The sequence below is a fragment of the Miniopterus natalensis genome, chromosome 16 (genome assembly GCF_054644295.1).
Source record: "Miniopterus natalensis isolate mMinNat1 chromosome 16, mMinNat1.hap1, whole genome shotgun sequence".
In the NCBI taxonomy this organism is placed as follows: Eukaryota; Metazoa; Chordata; class Mammalia; order Chiroptera; family Miniopteridae; genus Miniopterus; species Miniopterus natalensis.
The window spans coordinates 15,931,533-15,955,423 of NC_142096.1; the positions used below are offsets into that span (position 1 = coordinate 15,931,533).

At 43.1% G+C, this 23,891-nt stretch overlaps 1 protein-coding gene across 1 annotated transcript in view; it reads right to left on the reverse strand.

The window, feature by feature from the left end:
* Positions 1–23,891, reverse strand: part of SNTB1 (syntrophin beta 1) — a 163,100-nt gene that overhangs the window by 29,743 nt on the left and 109,466 nt on the right. Inside the window, exon 3 of the mRNA XM_087825375.1 lies at positions 19,973–20,180. Within this exon, the coding sequence (XP_087681501.1) occupies positions 19,973–20,180 (208 nt within the window). The remainder of the gene's footprint in view (positions 1–19,972; positions 20,181–23,891) is intronic.

Genomic DNA, 23,891 nt, shown 5'->3' on the forward strand with positions numbered 1-23,891 from the left:
ACTGTGGAAGCCAGGAGTGATACGTAAAATATTTAACAACCAGCTCAGCTGCCCACGGAGTGGAAGCCATCAAGACGCGAGCCCCAGATCCTAAGCCCCGTGCACCAGCTGAAGAGCAGGCCCGGGAGGCAGCCTCAGCCTCACACACCACATTTCTTTTGCCTTCAATTATGTTCCAGCCCCTTTAGGTCTTACGTCTGATTCCATTTCAAAATCTTCCATCCAATCTAATATTTATTGCGCATATTCTTTGTCATTGTATCCCAGGGACTGGATAGTGAAAAGGGGTGCAAGTAGTCCCTGTCCTCGTGGAACTTAGAGTCTATAGTGGTGACAGACCAAAACAGCAAGGAAACAAAGGATTACAAAATTATAATGATAAACAGAGCAAGTGATGAGATAAAGGTGCAGGGGGAGGGGGTGACAATTTAAGTAAACTCATTCTTATAAGGATTATTAAGGCTTACAGGGTTAGTCTTGTAGGAGGTATTTGCATCTTAAGAAGGGACAAACCACTAAGTCAAAGAAATGAATTGTTAATGATGGAATTTCAGCCATAAAATGGCATAATGAGGAAATTATTTGGAGAGATGGCACATTGGACGGGGTTTTTTCCCTAATCCCATAAATCATCCCATCTCGGGAGCCATCTGGAGAGTGCATTTTTAAAGCTGGCCCAAATTCACAAATATAAAAAAGTCCTGGTCTAGAAGGGGGAACTACCGAACTGTTCAAGGGGGTTCCTTCTTAGGATGGGACCAGCAGGGAGGGAGGGAGGACTTTCACTGTTTATTTTACCCAATGCTCTATTGTTGAGCCTTTAATGAGCCTTTACTATTTTGCCACTTACAAAGTGGGGGCAGGTCTCTTCTAAAGAGTTCATGTCTTAATGTATCAACCCTAAATGATTTTGACATTTCTGAATGATTTCAAACTTTGAATTTGAAGTTTGTGGTAATTTGTTATAGCAGCTATAGGAAAGTAGTACAACCTGGGCGGGGGAGCATTAATCTGCCTCTCACAAGTAGTGTGACAGATTTTCATAAACATGTGTGATGTGCACATGCTTGTTTAATAGCCAGGGTTCTTGCCAAATGAGCATTTTTACTAGATGGCAATTTTCAGGCAAACCAGTGAAAAAATGAACATCTTTCACAACAGAACCACAGAGAAGGATCCTAAATAATGAGCTTGCTGATTGATCACCATTTTGACTGGTAAGCTCTCTTAATGAGGACATAAGTCATCAGCTAATTATACAAAGCAAGAGCCTGGGAGCAGCACCTCGGAGGAGGCAGTGCCCGCTAATGTGCTGATCTCTGCAGTCTGGCAAAGGCCTGTCTCTTGCTGAACTACAGCCACGGCAGCAGGGCATAAGCCCCCACCAGGAATGAATCTGTGTGCCCATCGGGCAGGACCCCAAAACTGAAGACCAGCAGAACCCTAAAAAGTTGTGAAAAAGTTGTGGTTCTATTTATTATTATTAATTATTATTATATAATTCAAACTAAAATCAAGACTTAACTTTCAAACAGAAAATACACTGTATGCTGAAATTAAAAGTTTCCAACTGCAAAATTCTTCATTAGTTCCCCAAAGCTAAACCTTTCCGTTTTGAAGGGGTGTTACTTTGCCGGTGCTTATAACTACCCAATGGGTGACCCATCTGCACACCATTCTAATGCCATCCAACTTTCACTACATCCCTTCCCACTCCTACCTGCCTCTCCTCATGGTTTTCAAAGTCCTCCCCAATCTGGCTTCATGTCATCCCACCAGGGAGAGTCTCCCTGATTCTCAATGGGATCTCAGGGCTTATCTGGCCATTTTTTTCCCATTGGTTGCCCCAAACACCATGTTAATCCTTCATTTTCACCTTAGCATGCTTGCTCATAACAGTACCCCTTCTCTAAAAGGCTCTACCCTACTTTATGCCATCCTTTCTCTTCCATGAATTTCCTCCAAAAAGCTCCAAAGTGGCATTAGCTGCAGAATCACTTAATGTACATTTACTCTGTGCCAAGCATCCAACCAGATACAGTGGATGCAGCAGTGATGGCAAACAAGATCCCCACTCACAGGAGCCGAGTGTCCAGTGAGGAACATAAAAAATAAAAAAAGGTAAGCAAACACTCCAAGTTGTGATGGGTACAGCATTAGCTTCCTGTAGCTACGGTAACAAGTGACCACAAATTCGGTGGCTTAAAACAATAGAAATTCATTCTCTTATGCTTCTGGAGGCTAGAAGTCCAAAACTAGGGACACTAGGCTAACGTCAAGGCATCTGCATATCCGCACTCCCTCGAGAGGCTCTAGAGAAGACCCTTCACTTTGCCTTTCTAACATCTGGAGCTGCGTTCTTTGCATTTCTTGGCTCAAGGGCCCTTTCCTCCATCTTCAAAGCCATCCTCCCTCTCTGACTGCTCCCTTCTGTCCACTGCCTGCCCTTTACTCTTCTGTGTGAAGTTCCCTTCTGACTCCCTCTTATAAAGAGACCTGTGATTACGTGTAGGGCCCACCAGGATAATCCAGGATTATGTCCTTACCACAAGATCATTAACTTAATCACACAGTCAAAGAGCCTTTTTTCCATACAACATTCACAGGTTCCAGGGCTTAACACCTACATGTCTTTGGGGGTCATTACTGAGGCCACTACAGGGGCTATACAGATAGCAAACAAGGGGGGAAGAAGGGGTGTAGCCTCTAAATAAGGTGGCCAGGGAACAAGCCTTAGTCCGTGGTTCTTCAGCATTGCCCATTTCAAAATATAAATGCACATTAAAAGTTAATCAAAATTCTATGTAAATAATTTGTTAAAAAAAAAGAAAAGCTATATGATAGTGTGATACCTCATGAGAATCAGCCGCCATGCTATAAGAAGTCCAACCCACACAGAGACTCAAGGCTGGCAATCCCAGCTGAGCTCCCCCAGACCCATCTCCAGCCACATGTGTGTGCAGGTGGGTGGGGTTGGGGGGCGCCCAGTGGAGCCTCCAGCGACTGCAGCCCCAGCTGCTGGCACATGGAGCAGAAGTGCTTTCCAGGGAAACCCAGTCAGTCCACAACTTATGAAACGAATGGTGGTGGCTGTTCATCTAACCCGCCACTAGGCTTGGGATGAATTAGGCCTTTGTTCATAGCACTTTCAGCCACCTGTTGGCCAGGCACCAGGGGGTCGCGAAAAGAGAAAAGTAGCAAGTTATCAAATAGCAGCTGGAGGCTCTAGGGACACAAGAGCGATCAAGAAAGAAACTGGAACTATTATTTCAAATTATTTTTTAATATGTGTAGAGTGTTTTTCCATGTTCCCCATAATAAGTAGTCTTAAGAAAATTAAATCAAAGAAAGAATAATTACCTCTGAGACACAAAGTGATAGATAGGAAGCCAACTCACATAGCCACTAAGACGGGAGTGCCAGATAGGCAGCAACTTTCCTTTGGGTTTGCTGAGGGTATCATTGGGATTTTATTTTTTCTGTTTATTAGTCGGGTCTGTTCTTACCTAGAAGACGTCTACCTTAAGGTTAATTCCAGTATCTGTGGAGCTTTCCATGAGTCTCTCCAAACAAAGTGAAACACTTGAGTTCCCATTTGATTTCACTCATCTATCCCCTTAGCACATGTCATGGTGCCTGCAGTTAGCTGCTCACATTTAACTCCAGTGAGCACTTGAGAAAAGTGAGCATGTTTATTTTATGTTCCCACTGTACATAGTGGTTCGAATCAAAACAATAATAATAGCAGCAATTGTTACTAGTAATGAGATCAGCTTATGTCAGATGTTGCTGTGGTCTGAATGTTCACGTCCCCTCATGAATAGGATTAATGCTTTTTATAAAAGAGACCCCACAAAGATCCGTGGCTCTTTCTCCCATGTGAGGGTACAAGGAGAAGTTCCCTCCTGGAAGACGGCCCTCACCTGACTACCCTGGCACCCTAACCTTGGACTTCCAGCTTCTAGAACTGTGAGAAATACATTTCTATTGTTTATAAGCCATCCAGTGTGTCTGCTATAGCAGCCTGAGTGGACTAAGACAGATGTTGTGATCAGCACTCTGCATACATTGTCAGTTAATCTTTATAAAACCTTTGCAAAGTAGTCTCTATACCCCTTTCATAGATAAGAAAATGAGCTGAGAAATTAAATTAGAGTAGCTTGCTCAGGTCACACTGCTAGTAATTCATAAAACCAGACTACCTCCATAGTCATGCTCTTCTTTACCACAGTGTGCAGTGGTGGTGATTAAACTTGAGTGCGCATCAGAATCTCCTGGGAGCCTGCTGAAAATGTCCAGGCCCTGCCACTGGCGTGATTCTGATTCAGTAGATTTGGGGTAAGGCCCCAATATATGCATTTTTAACTAGTACCACCCACCTCCAGGCAATTCTGATGGAGTTCCATACAACACTCTTGTGAAACCCTACAATACTGCTGCTTGCTGACTACATGCCCATTCATTGATGGTGAATCACTGGATATAACATTTATTAACATTTATACGAAATGAATGAATGTATAATAGCCCACGACATTCTTTGTGCCTGTCTCTACAAGGGTAAAGATAGAGAGTTACAATGGTGAGATTGATTAAGGAACCACTATGTTAAACAAATTCAAATGGGCTTCTTTATACCCAGATATCTTAGAGCCTTTTCAAAGTCATTTGATCATGGGTTCCATTCCTTCTTTTTCTCTTATATATAACCCTTTTTAAACTGCAGTAACAGAGTCTGGAAAGCAGTGTCTTGCCAAATAAATTAATAATAGCAGCTTCCATTTATATGGGGCTCTATAGTTTGCCAAGTGCTTTCACATGCATCATTATTATCACCTCCAGGGGTGGATGCAGGAGCTCAGAGACTCTCGAGTTCACAGAAGAAAGAGCTCAGGAGAGCAGAGTGAGGGTCAGAACGGAGTCCTTTGGGCTTGGCGTCCACTGTTTATCCACACTTTCCAAGGGTACTCTTCTTTCCCAGATAAGCTTAATGCTTGGAGAAAGCAGTGCAACATAGTGCAAAGCCATTTATCCTTTCTTGGTCTCAGTTTGCTCATCTCTAAAATGAGGCATTTGCAACCAATGTAGGAGAGGTACCTCACTGGATGTGAAATAGCTATCTTTAGCAGCGCATGTGAGTTCACAGTCATTTTTCGTAATTCCTTAACCAGTTCAGCCAATCTGCCTTGAACTAGGAGCCAGTCACAGGGCTAGGCAGTCTGGGTGCCATGAAATGTTAGGTACAGTTCCTTCTCTGGCACACTGTGTCACTGGGAATGTGCTGGTAGAACTTTTGTGTACAACTATCTTTTGAAAAACTGCTCCCAAGGCCAGAGCAGCGTGCCCTTTTGTACCATGGCTCTGGGTGCTGTCTCCTGAAAACAACAACAACAGCAAAACAAAGGCGGGACAGCACTGCCTTGAAAGTCGCCAGGGTCATCGTGGTCAGTGTCACATGGCCCTATCTTAAGGCCTTAAGTCTACAGTTACTCATGAGCAGAGCCGGAGCTCAGCTTCTCTTTGGTAATGAAAGCTATTACCTGACTCTTTAAACATTTTGACTTTCCTCCCTATTTCACAGTTCATAAAGCACCTCTCTGATGTGGAGGGATTTTTTATTTAAGAGCAGATATAAGACAGCATGTTTTTTCCACCTCTCGATTGCTCATGGCCTCCCCTAAGCTATGGCGTGGTAATTCTCCAGCACAGCTTTTCTAATTGCTCCGTTCTGCTAAGCTGCCAGTGCACGGGGGGTCTCACGGCCCTGCTCTAACTCCATCGCACTGTGTGTCTGGCACTAGCACTGCCAGAGCCCGGGTTAATATGTACACCATGCGACTCATTAGCTGCACATTAGTATGAGAGCCAAGAGTCAACGTGATGGATCCAACAATATGCTGGAGCTTGGGGCAGAGTCTCAGCTGAGTCTCATCAGATGCAGAGGTCAGCAGCCCGGAGTCAGCTCTACGGCACTTGCGGAGCACATCACGCTCCAAGGGGCCCCTGGGGAAGATGACAAATATGGGACCTCATTAAAAATTGAGGGGAGGAGAAATCCCATGGCAGGACCCCCAGGGCTTCGTGGTTATCGACTTGCCTTTCTACTCACGTAAGGAATGTATTGGGTTTATCACCAAAATGAGAGAGGGCTGAATATTCAGGTGACATTATCATATTTCCAGGAACCAAACAGGACCGTGCAGCAGGGAGCCAAGCAAAAGCGTAAGCGTGTCTGTTAAATTCCAATGCTCTTTTTACCCTCTAATACTGTGAGTGGATTTAAATCTAATGAAGGTAAAAAGATCATAGTATATATTTCTCTCTCCTCCCTCACTCCCTCCTTCCTTCCTTTCTTCTTCCTACTAGTTTCTTCCATAACTGGATGTAGGAATAAATAGCCCTTAAAAAGGAACAGTTCATCCCAGGGCAGAGGCTCTCCAGCCCTCCCCTGCAGTGCGTTATTTGGCACACAAGCACTGCTCACATACCTCCTATCTCTTTTTCTTGGAGGACAACAAACCCTAGTGGGAGCGGGAAAAGTGTATTAGGAAAGAAAGGCTTCCTCAGATCTCCAGGTCTGTCCTGTTTCAACGTAATTATTTAATAGGACATTATGGGTAGGACTACCTTGCTATGACTAACAGTTTCTCTTTTACTTACGGGTGGAACAGTGAGGTAAGAGGCTACCAGCTGTCAGTGATTTTAGAGATGATTACCTGACCCATCACAGGCGCCTAAAATTTGCTTGATTTTTGTAGGCCAGGTTTGAAAAAGAAAAAAAATCACCCCCAAACCCTCCATGTTTAAAATTACAGAGCATGCAGTGTTCACGTTTTCATAAAACCACTTAAAAAATAAAAGGTCAAACTAATCATTCCAACACTGAGGATTGGCTTTCTTGTCAGCAGAATTCAAAGAATAGCTTTTATTCTTAATGATGGGAACTTTTTGGGCAAAATCCCAATGAGCACTTTGCACCATGACAACCCTGAGGCAGGCATGACACCTCTAATGGTGCCTGTGTTCTCCCTGAAGGGGAATGTGGCTCTTGCAGAACAGGTGGGCCTCACCACTAAATTGGGCACACAACCTTGTGCCCAGGCATGTGCTCCCTCATCAAGAGAACAGAACCCACCTGTGCTCTGATAGTTCGCTGGTGCAGAATCAGTGTTCTCAGGAGTGTTCAAGGACATAATGAATATGAAAGCACTCTATAAAGCACTAAGCAAGTATTTAATTGTTGGTATGGTCTGAATGGTTATCCCCCCTCAACTCATATGTTGAAAATCTAATGCCCAAAGTGATGATATTAGGAGGCAGAGCCTTTGGGAGGTGATTAGAAGTGAGGGCAGGACCCACATGAAGGTAATCAGTGCCCTTAGGAAGGAGATCCCGTACAGGCCCCTCTCCGCCTCCGCGGCCTGAGGACACAGCGAGAGGGCCGCGGTCTGGAAGACAGCCCTCGCCCGAACATGCTGGCACGCCGATCTTGGACTCCAGCCTCCAGAACGGTGAGAAATACATTTCTGTTTTTAATACAAATCTATGGTATTTTGTTATAGCAGCCCAAACTGATCAAGACAATTGTTTATTATAACTTGTGTAGTTCTTCAAGTTGGGATATCAAGGAAGAACATTTTTGTAGGAGAGACATTAGATTGTTCACTTCTAAATCTATTTTGGTGCAGTACATAAAGTCCTAGACTATATTTCATAAAAAGCATTATGCTTCAGTTCTCTAACTAAAAGAAGATAGTCCTGAGCTCACAGAGTGATAAATACTGGGTGAAGGTAGAATTAATATGTAAAACTCACTAGAGCTAATAGTAAAGCGAAATCGAGCGCCTTGCTCAGTGTTAAGCACTCAAAAATGTTGTTGAATTATTTTCCATTAAGAATTTAGGGTATTAAAACAAAATTTAGGGCATTTAGCTTTTGCAGTTTGGATGTGGTGCCCCTAGTGGTCAGGCTTAGTTGGCACAACAGCATGCCCAACACTCCAAGGCTCAAAGCTCACCTCCAGTCCAGGTACCTACGTCTGAGAGGCTGGAACTACTGTCTACAGGGGTGGAGGGTGCTGAGCTGAGCGAATCAGGGTGAAAGTGAAAAATAGAATACATTTGGACCAAGGGGGATGCCCATGGGACTCTAAAGTTAATTTCCATACATTGCTTAGAAGTGGTCTTGGACGGCAATTCCAAAGAATTCTAAAAATGCAATACAGCAGCATCTGAGTGAAGGTACAGCTGCCTAAAGGGGTTGCTAAGAAAGGTAGCATCACCTGAATATATATATTCTGTGCTCCAGCCACCCAAGATGAATGGCTTTTCTTAAATGAGGCCACGCATTTGGTGGCTTTAAGCCTTTCTTTGCACATGGAATTCCTGATACTGGAAAAGTCTTTCTCTACCTGATCTTTAAGACTCAGCTTAATACCTTTCCTTCCTTTTCCTCATTGGCCAAATTAGCTGATTCCTTCCTATGAGCCTTTACAGGATTTAATACAGAAATTATAGCATGGATGGATTTCTATTTGAAATTCTTAGTTTCCCTGTCTGTCTTCCTTGTTTGTGAGTTCCTTGAGGACATCTTGGTATTTCCAGGCCACTGCCTTGCCCATTTTAAATAATTCTCTAAAATCACTTCCCTAGTCCCTTACATTCGCATTGCTCATTTCCTTTCTAGCACTTGGGTATTGCATGTTTTAAAAACTCTTGCAGCGTATCAGTTGAAAATCGCTGACTGACACTGTTGACTGCAGGTCGTCTTAGTGTGTGGTGTGTGCCTGTGTTGGGAGATCTGGGTATACAAAAGTAAATGTTCATCTGAAGTTCCTGGGAAATGCAGACATGCCTACCCGCTCCATCTTCACTTACGGAGTGCCCGGACACAGTTTTTCCCAGTGTCTCTGACAAGAATCTAAATTGGGTGATTTAGATTCCTCCGTCTTTCATACCCATTAGTGGAGGTGCAATTGAGCAGAAAGCAGTCCTACCAGTAGACAACTAACTAGGGAAAGGAGATACAGTAAAGAGTCTACGAAACCCATCTAAGAAGAATCAGACAAATCATAGTTTATATAAGATTTAGTCTGTCTGTATGCAGAACTGAGAATGAGAGAACAAGCAGTGAGGAGTGGGGAGGGAGAGGTAAGACAGGAAGGTGAAATATACAGCCACACGTTGTGGAGCCACAATTAAGTTGTTTGGGAAATAAGGGCTTTGATAAGTATTGCCAGTGCTATTTTAGAAGTCTGTCAGGACAGGGGGAAAATGTCAATACTACTGAGAGCAACAGGGGCCTTAGCCAATGGATCATTATGACCAGAAAACGACTCTGATCCCAACTTCTTCCTCCCTCCTGATGCTCCCCAAGGTTTCTCTCTTTAATTCTCTCTTCTCATTTTCCTACAGACCTCTTCCACCCTTCGACTCTCCCTCCCCACAAAGTACCCTCAATCTCTATCCCTGCTGTTGATCTCACCAAAGTTCTAGACCAGGACCAACACATTTCCCAGTGGTGTAGCAGCAGTGAAAGGCTCACATATGCATCACTCTGAATAGTTCTTACAGTGCTTTGCATGCACTGTCACGTGCACCTAGGTACAGTGAATTATGCCCTGGGCTGAAAATCACAGGCACATGAGTGTTAGTCTCATACCTAATGTAAACTAGCTGCATGATTATGGTCAAGAAACATAAAATTGCCCATTTATACTCTATTATTTTTTCTGTATATTTTAGCTCTAAAGCTCTTATAAGAATCTATGGAAAGCTCCTGGAATAAGTAAGGCATGTATCTGAGTTGTGTTACTGGGGCAACAGAGCAACTAGCAACCTGAGCATAGAGACCATGTTTTCTGACTTCTAATCTACTGTTCTTTTCGTTAAGAAGAATGATAAATTTAAAAAAAATAAAGAACAGCCCCTCAAAGGCCATCAGACCTGCATCTCACTCAGGATCGAGATGCTTGACATTTTCAAGTAAGGAAATCCCTAAGTTACACCAAGTTCATGGTCTGAGAGTTCCTATGTGAAAAGATGATTGCTTAGACCATAGAAATAAGGCTCAGGTGCCTGGACCTGACCACTCTGAACACAATGTAAAACTGTAATCTGCTCCCAGAAAATGTGTTGCAGTGTCTACTGGCAACACGTAATACATGTTCTGGCCAATACCACTGGCCCACTGAGCCATTCATTTGACAAACTTAGATTGCCCACTACTATTTCCCAGACTCTGCCTAGGCACTGGAGTTATAGAGTTAAATAAGAAATCGTCTCTTTTTTCTGAAAGGTTACAACCTGTACGGCAAAAACAGCTCAAGGAATATTTTGGGGCCTCTCCCTGACTCATTATGAAAGGGAAGTGAGAGGGGTAATTCTGAGAGTCCTGCTCGATCTCTAAGGCTCTGTGAAGACCCTCATTTTCATCTTGACACAGACCATATATAAATATGGATGTTCTTAAATCAGATTCTAGAACTCTAGATACACTTACATTTCTATCCCTAATTCTCTAACAAGTCAATATAAAGAACTTCAGATTTACTCACTTGATGAACCAGGGTACTGATTCAGCTTCAGCTTACAAGGCCTGAAAATGCCAACTCGAAGGAGTTTCAAGGTGGAAAATGAAATGTTTCAATTTGCATGGCATTTGTAACATGACAGCCTAGTCCTGTTAGAATAAAAAGCCCAAGCCAAAAATGTAAGACTGCAGAGAGAATTTTAAAGCCTTCAAAAATACTTTGGTGTAAGTACCAAATGTACCACATGGTGTAAGTACCAGGGTGAGGTACTAAAATTTGAATACAGTTGTAAATAAAAGTAAACTTCTAGGTAGTGGCTGTCACCATCAGCATGTCACAGGACTATCTTTGTCTCTCTGCCACTTAAAGGTCCCATGTACATCTGCTGGAATTCCCCCCCCCCCATGTGAACACACCAGTGATTTTAGTAGATATTGTTGGTCCTTTGCCAAAATTCCCTGTACTAGGTGGGTGCGTCCAACCCTCACCTCATGTGGCTATTGACTGCTCACAGATTAACCCTTCACCTTCTCTAAAGAATTGCCCTTGGCTGACGGGAGTGGTCCACAGCTAATGCCTGGTTTATGGGGGTACCAAATCCTGACGCCCTTGGCTTGAGGTTGGAGAGCTCTGCATTGCCATTCCCAGCCTGAGCTCCCTGAGGGATTGGAGTGAGGCTAGATTTTAGCTGATTATCACCTCTGTGCTCAGCATCCTCCCTGTCTATGCTGCTTCTCTCACAGGTTTCTACTAAGAGTAGTTGAATTAATTAAACCACGAGGCCATGGCAGCCTGTAAATGCCTCAAGGTTACAAAATCAAAACCAAGGGCAACCCACCACAAACAACCGACTAGGCTTTAAACTATAGCCAATCAATAATTTCCTAACTTTGCTTCTGCACTTTCTGTATTTGAGCTCCTTTCGGTGCTAACTTCCTGTTTGGTGCTGCCCAATTGGAATCAGTTTTTGCCCAAACTCTTAAGATTTTCAATATGCCTCAGTTTATCTGTTAACAGATTCCTCCCTCAGTAATCACTCCCTGAGAAGCCCCATCTCAGATCGGCCTCTAAAGAATTCTAAGACGTTAATCAGTAGGTTATCTATTTAACAAAGGAAGGACAATATAATGACCAATAAGATAAAACAAAATTTAGCATAGTCTGCTAGCCATATAACCAGGCACAGAGAGCTGTTTATCTCAAGTCCTATAGTCTTCTCCAAAGAGATCGAATCAGGCCCATATGTATTTGTGGCAATCTGCCTCCGGGAACAAAATGTTCATGCCCCCATCCCTCCTCCATGGGCTGCTCCGACGTTTCCACCTTTGTGAGAACGACTCACATAACTACATTGCACTGTGAAGTTGTGTAGAAAAATGGGCATAGTTTTGTGTTTTCATTATGGCTATCTCTGCCACCTACCCACCCATCCATCACAATTTAAATCCCTATTTTTATTGGAGAGACTGGAAGATGGGAAATCTGAATTATATTCACATTGGCACATTTACTTTAAACACTTGTAGTAAAAGACTAGCAGTAAGATAAGGGAACTGTTGCCAGGTTTTCCTGGGTCTTGCCCCATCTCAGAGGGATGCACTCAGGAACCAGATGCCTGCCTTTTAAAGCCACACAACAGGCCTATTAGCACTGAGTTGCTATGCTGAGAAACAGGCTGTTAATACAAAGAGTCTTGATTTAGGGATGATTCAAGTCAGGGCAGCCTGCACAGTGGTTCTATTTCCATTTATCAGATGGGAGTTCCCTCAGATCAGAGGCTATTTTCTCCCTGGAAGAAGTGGTGGGGAATTCCTACTTAGGTGACTTCTAGGCAGACGGTGGAGCTGATATATTTAGAGGCTCCAGAAATATCATTCCATTAATTACACTGCCAAGGTCTTGATTACCAGCAGCCTGTTTTACTCAGACCAGTGTTATTTTACCTGTACACTTAGGATTGTTCTGATACAGGTGGGCAATGTAGCTAGAGAATGGAATTACTGGGTTGGTTATATTTACCTGGAAATTTTTTTGATAAATAAATTGCTATTGCTGGGTCTGAAATTAATGATGGTCTAATGAATTATCTGAGAATCTAGATACATGGATATAGATATGTTGATAGATATATATGTTGATAGAGATGGGCGAATAGAGATAAATATAGATATGCATAGATGGATGGATGGATAGATAGATATAGGAAGAGATGGATACATAGATATATCCATGGGAGAGGGAGAGGAAGAGGGAGAGAGAGACTAGAGAGATGAGAGAGAGAAAGGTAGGGGGAAGCAGTCTTGCCTTTGCACAGTAGTGCTGGACCATAAAAATGATGGTGCAAGCTGAAACCATACTAAGTAATCTTAACAATCAGTTGGAGAAATTAATATTGTTCTATGGCCTTTGAAAATGTTTATTAAAACATTAAAAATTGTTTTACTGTTATCAATGCATAGGAACATGAAAAAGTAACACTAATGCTTATTTAGTACTATAATCTATAATTTAAAACATTAAAAAGATTGAGAATTAAAGTGCCTTATTTCCTTGTCAAAAACTTCTCAAATGTAGTCTGAATAGCACTTGTCACCTCATCTTCATAATAACTTACAATGCAGAGCGAACATCTTTTCTAGGCCTGGGCAAGCTCTCCTCCTTTCTAAGTCTGCACCAGCAAGCGACAGCTTCTGCCCTGTACTTTCAATGATGTGAAATATCTCCAAGAGGTCATCCCATGTGACATTTTCCATGGGCACTGCTCCTGGGGCATCTCCATGCTTCTCTCTTTATCTATGTTTAGAAGTTTCCCTTCACTACGCTCTTCGGGCTGTATATCAGGAGGCTCTTGAAAGAGTATCAGTGTCTACATCCCCACAGTCAGCTGTTCTATAATTCCAGGTACACTGGATTTGAGCTTCACTTTGAGTTCTATCACTTTCCACTTTGTTGCATTTTATCTTCTTTGGACAGTCCCCATCCCTATTATCCATTCTTGTACAATGCCATAGAGGTTGATCCAGTGGAGACAGGAGGAAATGCAACCACTCACTCTGCTATCTGCCTGCAAACTGACTGACAGATGCACAGTGACCAACCGTGGACAGGCTTGGAAAGAAGTGACATGACTGGTCACTGGTCAGAATGCACATCTGTTGTTTACACAGTGATTTGTAGATTGAGGGGCTCACAGCAAAGTTTTTACTTCATGAAATTTAGTCACAGTTAATATATTACAGTAAATGTAATTTGAACCACGTTGTTGAGAGACTGGTGTTATCTAATTTAGCCACGGGAATGTGTAAAACAAAATTAAGCCCCAACTGTATGTGAGGGGTGTGTGTGTATTTTATAATCTAGTCTTGCCCTAACCAATGTTTTCAAAGATGACTGCAGTCTTTGTAGGACCCGTTCTTTGGCCTTCACAATACAAAACAAATGTGGAGGATTATTGTGTGGAATATAAAAGGATCTAGCCAATTTGACTGACACAGTCAATAATAGACAGGGAGAGCAGAGGAGAGGATCTCTTCTTGATTTATGTCATGGGATGAAGAAAAGCAGTTGAAGATTGTAATGGATGTGGCTAGAAGAGGAAATATTTTAGTAAAAGATTTTAGACAATTTTAGTCTTGGTATGTGAATTCCACCCACGGTGGACTAAATGTTTGTGTCCCCTCCAAAATTCGTATGTTGAAGCCCCAATGTGATGGTATTTGGAAGTGGGACCTTTGGGAGGTAATTAGGCCATAAAGGTAGAGCTCCCCTAATGGGGTTAGTGTCCCTATAGGAAGTGGAAGAGAGCTGGCCATGGAAGGACACAGCGAGAAGAGGCTCTTTGTAAATCAGGAAGAGGGCTTCCCCCAGAACTTGACCATGCTGGCACCTTGATCTCAGACATCCAGCCTCCAGACCTGTGAGAAATAAATTTCCATTGAAGCCACCCAAGCAATGGTGTTATAGCAGCCCAAACTGATGAAGACACCCCTTATTTCCATAAAGGGAAATAAAGGATTTTGAATGTTTTTGATGTCTCTTATCTCTGAAAGTGATACTGCTCTGATGCTGGATTCTGGGATGCCTCACTCCTATGGACACACATTCCCTGGGATCCTCAGCTTAGTGAACATTCTGGGCTTGGGAGTTCGTAAGAAGGGCTCAACCTCTGGCTCTGGCCCTTAGTAGAGGAGTGATGTTAGAAAAGTTACTCAATTTCTCCAAGCTTACTTCATAGGATAGAGATGATTTAAAGCACATGGCCTGAAACAGACTAGGCACATCATAAATACTAATTACCAGCTGCCTTTCCTCCAGTTAACACCCCGGGAGGCACAGTGATATAAGTGCTCTTGTTTGAAAGAATCTGAAGTGGATGTGAGGGTAGCTGAGAACTGAACTTGCACCTCAGAGCTTCCAACTAGATCTTATTGTTTGTTATGTTGTGTTTTTTGTGTTTCGACTCTGACAAGAAATAGTTTGCAAATTGAGATAAACTGAGATAACCAGGGTTAAGCAAAGGCAACGCCAGATGAACTGAGCAAAACACAGTTCAGCAATTCTGCCATGTCTGTTTATTATTATTTTTCTAGGTAGCAAGAGAGTAAGGACTTTGCTTCTCTTTCCCTTTTCTGTAACCAGGCACCTTCATGGTAACTGTAAAAAGATTAATTTAAGAACAATGATTGAAAAATTGTGTTTCAGGCATGATGCATTTAGTAATTCAGGTAGGGATTCACACTTACAGGCCCTTTTGGGACAGATTGGGGGTTTTAATTTCTGCAAGGAATTAACATTTTTGAGTCTAAGATGCTTGTGGGAACAACTTCACATTGCACGTCTGGCCCATCTACAGGTGAGGGCACTCATAGGAGAAAGCAGTACAGGACCTGTCACTATGTGTAACCAACAGAACCAGGAGGTCAAGGGAACAGGCATATGGCCCCAGTTCAAAGGCCACCGGCCCAGTGCTGACCTTGATATTGTGGGGAGTGCACAGAACGGCTACTAGAGTTCAGGGAAAGAATAAAACATTGCAGTGAATTCTTTTAGAAGTTAAATAAAAGGAATAATGGTATCAGAGCACTGTCCCACTCTCTAATTATTTCTGTATTTTTATTTAGAGTATAACTTTAGATAAAACACCCCCATTCTCTGGGCCTGAGATTCCTCATTTTTAGAGAGAAGAGGTTGGGTTACATCACTGTCTTAGTTCAGGTTGTAACAGATTACCATAGATTGGGTGGCTTAAACAACATTTATTTCTCACAGCTTTGGAGGCTAGAAGTCTAATATCATGGGTTCTAGAGGGCCCCCTTCCTGGCTTGTAGAAAGCTACCATCTTCTGTATCCTTACATATTGGAGAGAGAGAGAGAGAGAGAGCGAGAGCGAGCTCTGGTCTCTTCATCCCCTAGAAGGGCACCAATTCCATTATGGGCGCTCTACTCTCATGACCTCATCTAAACCTAATTACCTCTCAAAGACTCTACCTCTAAATACTACCAGATTAAGGATTAGGGCTTCAACATATGGATCTTGGGGGACATGAACATCCAGTCCATAGCAATCAGCCCCAAGTTTCCTTCTCTCTGATTTTGCATATGAAGGCTCCCTACTGGCCACCAAGTCAAAATCAAGCCATCTGTCCAGCTTCCAAAATCTTCCATAACTGGACGTCACCCAAGATACCAGATCTGCTTATCACCTTCCTCCAGAAGGAACCATCATCCCCCTTCAGACAAGTCTCGGGCCTGTCTTCCCCACAAGCCGTACTAATCCATTACTTTCCTGTTTGCCTCCTCATGCTCACTTGCCTCTCTTGGGGTGCACTGAACTCTCTCTCTGTTGACTCAAGAACTAGCCATTTTGCGGGAGCCACTCTTCCAGCCCCGAGGCCGTCTCATAGAGAGGAAGAATGTTAAAATCAAGTTGTCCTCCTGTGTAGTACAGAGGAGGTTTTAGGATTTGTACTGAACGGGGTTTCAAAGGAGAGGTGGTTGTTTCATATTGTTTTAGTTCATGTAAATGCCAGTTCTAAAATCTTGACATTAAATATAATATGTACAGATCTTGTTCCAGAGCTACTGTTATTAATCTACAAAATCAAAGATTAACAGTATAGGAAAAGACAAAGGATATCAATTTAAGTAAATTGCAGTTGAATATATATAGGATTATACCTCTTATCTTTCCAAATACCAAGCAAATTTGCTGATATTTGTGATAATATAAGAAAGCCACAGTATTAAGGATTTGCCATTCATTGTAACATTTTGCTAAAAACCGTTTGTATGTCTCCACACTAGGATTCATCATTAAATGTTTATTCAAAAAAGATTCTGGTTTGAATTGGTTCCCATAGACGAGATCTGTGGTAACTGTTTGAGAAGTTTTAAAGATGAAGGCAAGAAAAGAATCTTGCCTCTGATAACTGTCCATGATAAGTTATTATTTCTCTTATGGATACAATGCACAATACAATTTAAAGAAACATCTAGTAATGATTATCTGAAATTATATCAAAAATATTATTCTAAAAACAGGAAGAGCTTCTTATGCATTTTTTTTTAAGAAAGCATAGAGGGGAGGAAGGGGTGGGATAGAGAGAGGAGAGAGAGAGAGAGAGAGAGGCATTGATGTGAGAGAGACATCAACTGGCTGCCTCCAGCATGTGCCCCAACTGGGGCTGGGGATTGAACCTGCAACCTAGGTATGTGCCCTTGACTGGGAATTGAACCCACAGCCCTTCAGTGCTGAGCCAATGCTCTAAACCACTTAGCAATACCAGCCGGGGATTTTCTGCATCTTTATTACTGCTCCATGGAAATGCCTAATAATATGTCTGCTGATAATCTGGTATAAGCAAAGGCATAAGTAGACAATTTATAAGTGAGAAGATGGAACCTATGGGAAAATTTTTAATATCATTAATATTGACCCAATACAATTTTCAAACTTCCCAATGATAAGGACTTTAAATGTAGTTTATATTAAAAGAGATGAAAGAGAAGGACCTTTGAGAGTTGAAACCATCTCAGTTACTTAGAAGGTGGAGAAATGTGTGCTCTAGACAGCCTTTCTTTGCCCCGGGATCCAGGCTCTACCCCTTTCCATCCTGCTCTGTGGCCTGGGATCTGACCTTAACAGAGTGCATCCGTGGGGCCCCCTTGCCTCTGGCTGCCAGTCAGCTTCAGCCAATGGGAGACCCCAGCAAAAGATCAGTGGGCAGGGGCTGGCAGGGGTAGTGTTTCTCTCCCAAAGACCACAGCTCTTAGTGGGTGGTCCTTTCCTACAGCTACAAGTCTTGCTGGTTTCAGGCAACTGCTCCTTTTCCTGGCCATTTCAGGTTAAGGCATGGTAGTGGCCTCTTGCGACTGTTAGCTCTGGGGCACTTCTCCATCTCTTACTGGTTCCCCTTACCTTGGCCACACCTTATAAGGTATTCCTGCAATAAGTCCTTCCCAAGCATCCCTTTTGAGTTTGTCGTCCAACTTCTGCCAGAGCCTGCAACATATGGTACATCTCCAAGTCCACTCAGGACCCTAACCAACTGAGAACATTTTTCTTCCCAATCAACTCCTCGCCTTTTCCTTCTATAGTGAATGTTGCTTTTGCTTCCCCAGGATCCCTTCAGTTCTTTCCTTGCACAGCAGCCTAATTTTCCATCAGAGAATCACCTCTCCTCATCTCTCCATGCACATGGCTTGGATGAGGCTGATCTCAGCTCCAACTCAGGTCTGATCATATGATCTAAGGCAGTCCTTTTAGGCTTAATATTAGGATTTCTGTTGGAACTTTGGGGGCAAAGAGGCCTCTATTTACCTGAGGTAGACAACTGTAAGGAAAAACACAAGCCTAGAACAGCCCGGCCAAGGAAGAGGGCATGCTGAGTATAAACCAACAAAGCAGAAAAGGCTGCAAAAAGATGGAGAGGCAGGCCTATCGTTATTTGAATCCCTGGATCCAGCCATGCCTGAAGTTTGCCCATCAACACTGTAATTATAAGAAGTGTTACATCCCCTTTTTTGCTCAAGCTGGGTCGAGCTTTCTGTCATTTGCTAATAAAAGATCCCTAATAGGCCTTCTCCTAGTGAAAACGCATATATTTGGATAGACTATAAAGTGGAGAGTGTTATAGGCTGTGGCTTCTAAAATGACATCATCCAGATTGGCAGTGTTGTCTTCGTCAAGAACCCTGACATATAAGGTCACGAGAGGATACCCGTAGTTTCTGTTTATTATGATTTCGGAGCTACCACCACCTGCGCTGTCCCTTTAGTCCTCTGAAATCTGTGAGAGATGGGACAATACCAAACCAAACAGCTCTCTCAGTGTTGAGCTTTGTGGCTGAGCCCCACGCATGAGTTGGTACAAACAAAGAACAATGGTGGAAGACAGCCGAACGCTGTGTACATGTATTATTTTCAAGTGCCATTTGACTGGGCCTTCTCAGATGACAGGGTTCACTGGCAGGAAAGCTGTTATTGTGACAATCATTATTCCCATTTACCGCCTATTAGAATGGGAGTCACTGGGAGGTCAGGCTGTCCCAAAAGCCCAGTTGTTCCTGAGCACTCAAGGTCAAGTTCAAGGGACAGCAATCAGGTGTAGGGACAATGGCAAAGGCTCAATCCTTTGAAATGAACAGAAGGGTTAACTCCCAGGAGATCACTGTAAAGTGAGTTTTACTATCCTCAACGTATCACATAGCTTGGGAAAAGAAATCAGAGTGAGTGTTAACATGACCAGGTCCTTTCCACAGCAGCTTTACTCCCCAAGAACAGAGACTAAGCCTTTGTTTATACATCCGCTCCCCGCTCCTGCCCAACACCATGCCTTGCACAAAACAGGTGCTCATAAATGATGACATGCAGGGTCTGCTGGCTTAAGAATACAGATCAAATATGAGATAATATATGAAAAAAGTGAGCATGCAGTGGTTGCTCAAAGTCATTCTTGCTGACATTATCATTGCTATTACTTGTAAATGTACCTGCATTACTGACAAGCAGGTTCAGCAAACCCACACAAACCCTTTTAAGCAACAGTTTCAACTTCCTTTCCTCCCAAGGCAACCACTCTGTTGTGAGTCTGAGTTCCTTTCCCTCCCCTTCATGTGTAGATGTGAGAATCAAACCCTCCTTCCATTTGCTCACTCATGCATCCCTTCAACAAACAACTGCCACATACTGGAGTATATGTGGGGAAATCAAAGTTGATTAAGCCAGAGCCCCCGTAAAACGCAAATGCTAACCTGTTGGATATGGAAAATAAATCTAAAGAGACTGTGATTGAATCAGCCTATGGAATGAGGTAACTGACTTCAGTGGTTGCCATAAGTGCTGGACAAACCTTAGGAGACACACACACACACACACACACACACACCACACACACACACACACACACACACACACACACACACACACACACACTTTCCTTACCTTTTCTGCAAGCCAGCCAAGATGCTTGATCTCTCGGCTCCCAGCAATGCCTGTTTTCCCCAGCTGCTCTCTGACCTCAGCAATGACTCGGGTCAGCAGGTCACTAACGTTGGAATGGATGGCACTGAACCAGGCCTGGGCAGTGGCTGAGTCCTTGCTCCTTAGGATCACCGTGTGCTTAGCATCTGGCGAGTGGATTTCAAGCTGCCTAGGGAAGCAAAAATAGAAGGGTTAGAAGGTTTTCTGGCAGATCATCTCCCTCCAGTCCTGGGCCACAAAGGCAAACTAATTCTTTACTCTTACTTTTAGACTTGGTCAGTTTTGCATGGTTTATCTTAATGGTCCTGTCATTCATTTACTCACTCATTCATCCACAAATGTTTATTGAGGGCCCAGGCATTCGTGCAGATACCGAGGGCATAGCTATGCAACCACCATATCACCTGAATTAAGGCTGTCTGGTTTTCCTGTTATTGAGCTGACTGGCTGATTCGTAGTTTCATATCAAGACTTCTAAACTGTGAGCCGATATTAATTTGCCTTACCTCTCAATCCACAGCATATTTTAATCAGATACTCATATCCTTGTTGCTGCTGGCAGAAAACAGATTGAAATACCTAGCCACATAGTTAATCTACTGCTCAGTGTTAATTGTGAATATTTTTGAATCAAAGATGATTAAGCTGTATTCTTTAGGAATCCTGCCTGGGGCACATCCCCCTACCACTTAATCCTCAGATTTGTATAACGAATGAGTGAAATGGCCTGGTGACAATGGGAAGACATATGCACTAAGAATGTTACGTTTAAAGTCAAACACCAAAGTTTAAACCAGAACTCCAACTGGATCACCTGAGATACAGTGAAAGACCTGAACACTGTAATTGCTGCAAAAGACAGATACTTTTTGTGTGTAACTTGTTATTTTGAAGTACTTAAAGATTAACATGGCTTGCAAAAACAGTACACAGGTCTGGGTGTACCCTTTCACCCAGTTTCTCTGGATAATAGCTATATTTTATGTAACTATAATACAATAACAGACCCAGGAAACTGACCTTGATTGGTTCTATGCTATTCTGTCATGTGCAGAGTCTTGTAACCATCACTGTGGTCAAGGTACAAGACAAGTCCATCGCTACAAAGTTCTCCCCCCAGCAACAAGTGCTCTCCTCCCTCCCACCATCCCAAACCCCTGGCAACCATGAACCTGTTCTCCATGTCTATAATTTTTAGATAATTTTTATTGCAGAGAAAAACCCCACATTTTATTCATCCATGTATATATAGAAATACCATTCATTCATTCATGTTTGCGTTAGAAAGATACAGGGATTAGGGAATTCAACACTGAATGAAATAATCCACTCATTAATTTCTTTTCATCCCTAATAATCAGGCTACCCTTCATTGAGTATTTACTACATGCCAGGCAAAGTTTAAATATTTTTATTTTATGTAATTTTCCTGGTAGCCCTCTACTGATATTATTAGTCCCATTTAACAGAAGGAAAAACTGAAATTTGGAGGGAGAGAAAGAAGTTGTGTACCCAAGGCCACAAAGTCGGTGATACTGGTTAGGGTCAAAAGCCCCTGGACTGAATACTGTATCACAGTGTCTCTCCTTTAGACCAGAGAACTTCCAGTAGCCCCCACTGTCCCCCACAGCTGTGTGAAGTCATCACCGGCAAGCATGCCCCAAAGTGTCCTACTTAGCTCCTGAGTTCCAAAACAACCATTTTGCAGATGACCTGCAAATCAGGAGTCCCAAGTAACCTGGCCTCATTTACAGTCGAAAACAACCTTTTAGAGTGAGGAGGCCTTTTTACTCATAAACTTAAGTTGTAAGAAAGGAAAGATGTAGAAAGTGAAATGTGTCTGGAGGAGTTTTAGCAATAATTAACTTTTTTTTTTTTGGTAAGAAATTTATAAAACAATCTCCTCACTGAGACTCCAAAGGCTTAATGTGATGAAACAGGGAATTCTTTAGGTGACGTTGCTCTTCATCCAGAAGAAAAAATGTCATGCCTCTTCAGTACTTTTCAAAGAAATGGGCCATCAGTCTGGGGTGAGTTTTCTTTCACTCCTGAAGTTCTTACTTGTCAGTCAAGCTGCATGGCCAAACACTAACTGGGATTTTTGAAAAGCATTAATGAGAGTTCAACTTGCTTTTCAAAGTATTCGATCGATATTTATTACTCTAGGAATTTAAGGCAGGCAAATATTTCTTTTACAATATTTTCTTTTGAATGCCTAGATTTGTTTTTAAAGAAATGACAGCTTGGGCCTGGGTGGAGTGGCTCCGTTGGCTGAGGGTTGTACTGTGCGCCAAAGGGTTGCCGGTTTGATTCCCGGTCAGGACACATACCTGGGCTGAGGATTTGAGCCCCGGTTGGGTCATGTACGAAGGCAACTGATCGATGTTTCTCTTACATCGGTGTTTCTCCCTTTCTCTCTCTCCCCTCATCTCCCTCTCTCCCTTCTTCTAAGTATGTCCTTGAGTGAGGTATTAAAAAAAAAAAAGACAGCTTGGGAAGCAGCCGCTCCCCAGGTATCTCTCACACATACACACAAACAACTCATGTCAGCAAAAAAGAAAAAATATTTTCTTTGTTGGGTTGCCAGCGTAGCCCCAGGGGAGAGCCAACTTGTAAAGAGAGGTACAGGCTAGTGAAGAGAAGGCGCAGATTAAAGTTGGAAACATGCAGCAATTTCTTTGCACATTCGCACAAAGATAGGCTGTATTTGCAAATATCCCGGGACACTCGCAGGTGCTGTGCGTGTGCTGGGTGCCACAGAGGCAAGTAGGCTCCATGGTCCCTGTCCCCAAGGAGCCTCCCGTGTGTAACAGGTTCAGTAGTCTCCCCACTCCTCCCCCAATTCAAGTCTACCCAGAACCTCAGGACGCGCCCGATGCAGACACAGAATGTGCACAGAAGTAATTAAAGCCAGGACGGTGGCGAGATCCCTTTCTCATTCATCTACCCGCTGGCTTAGGGTGGGCCCCAAATCCGATGGAAGGCGATGTGAAGGTGGAGGCAGAGACTGGGGCGACGCCTCCCTAGGCCCCCGAATGCCAAGGATGCGCCGACCCCCAGCAGCCGGGACGGAGGGGAGGGATGGTTCCTCTCTCAGGCTCCAGAAAGAACCAGCCAACGCCTTGATCTCATACTCCCGGCCTCCAGAACTAAAAGAGAATAAATTCCCATGGTTTTGAGCTTTCCAGTTGGCCCCACTTTGATATGGAAATCCTAGAAAATTACTGCACCATGTAACTCTTCTTGTGCAGCAATCTTCAACCTTTTCCACCCCTCAACCAATTACTAAAATTCTGCGGGACACCAAAAAGTATACTTTTCGCGAATCTGACACACACAAGAAAGGTATAATTTTGATTCATTTACACCAGACGGCTATTGGTTTATTGGCCATTGTCACTTTCTCTTTGACCATCGAAGGGAAAAGAGGTCAGCGCCCCTGGCTGAAGAGGCAGGTATTGCGTGTTTTAGAAATTCTCACCGGTTGAAAATCGCTGTTCCTGTGCACGTCTGAGAGGGAATGCACTAATATTTAAAATATCAGGATGCTACAGGTAACTCCTAGGATGCGGATCACTTAGAACTGTGGTGATCGTGCTTTCATTTCAACACACATTGTAGTTAAAATGGCTTTTCCTTGGCAAAGAAAAAAAATCTGTCACCCACATTCAATTTTATAACCCAGAAAGAAAAGGGAAGCCTTCTGAAACGAGGGACATACGTAAAGCGCCTGGAAGCACGCTGGCCCACGGCAGGCCTATGCTCAGTAATCAGAGTGCCTTCTGCTACCTTCATGGCATAAAAAAACCCCAAAACCCTAGACAACTTGCTTGATGGCTGATGAGTCCTGTATTTCTGGAACAGAGAGAAAGGAGGGAGG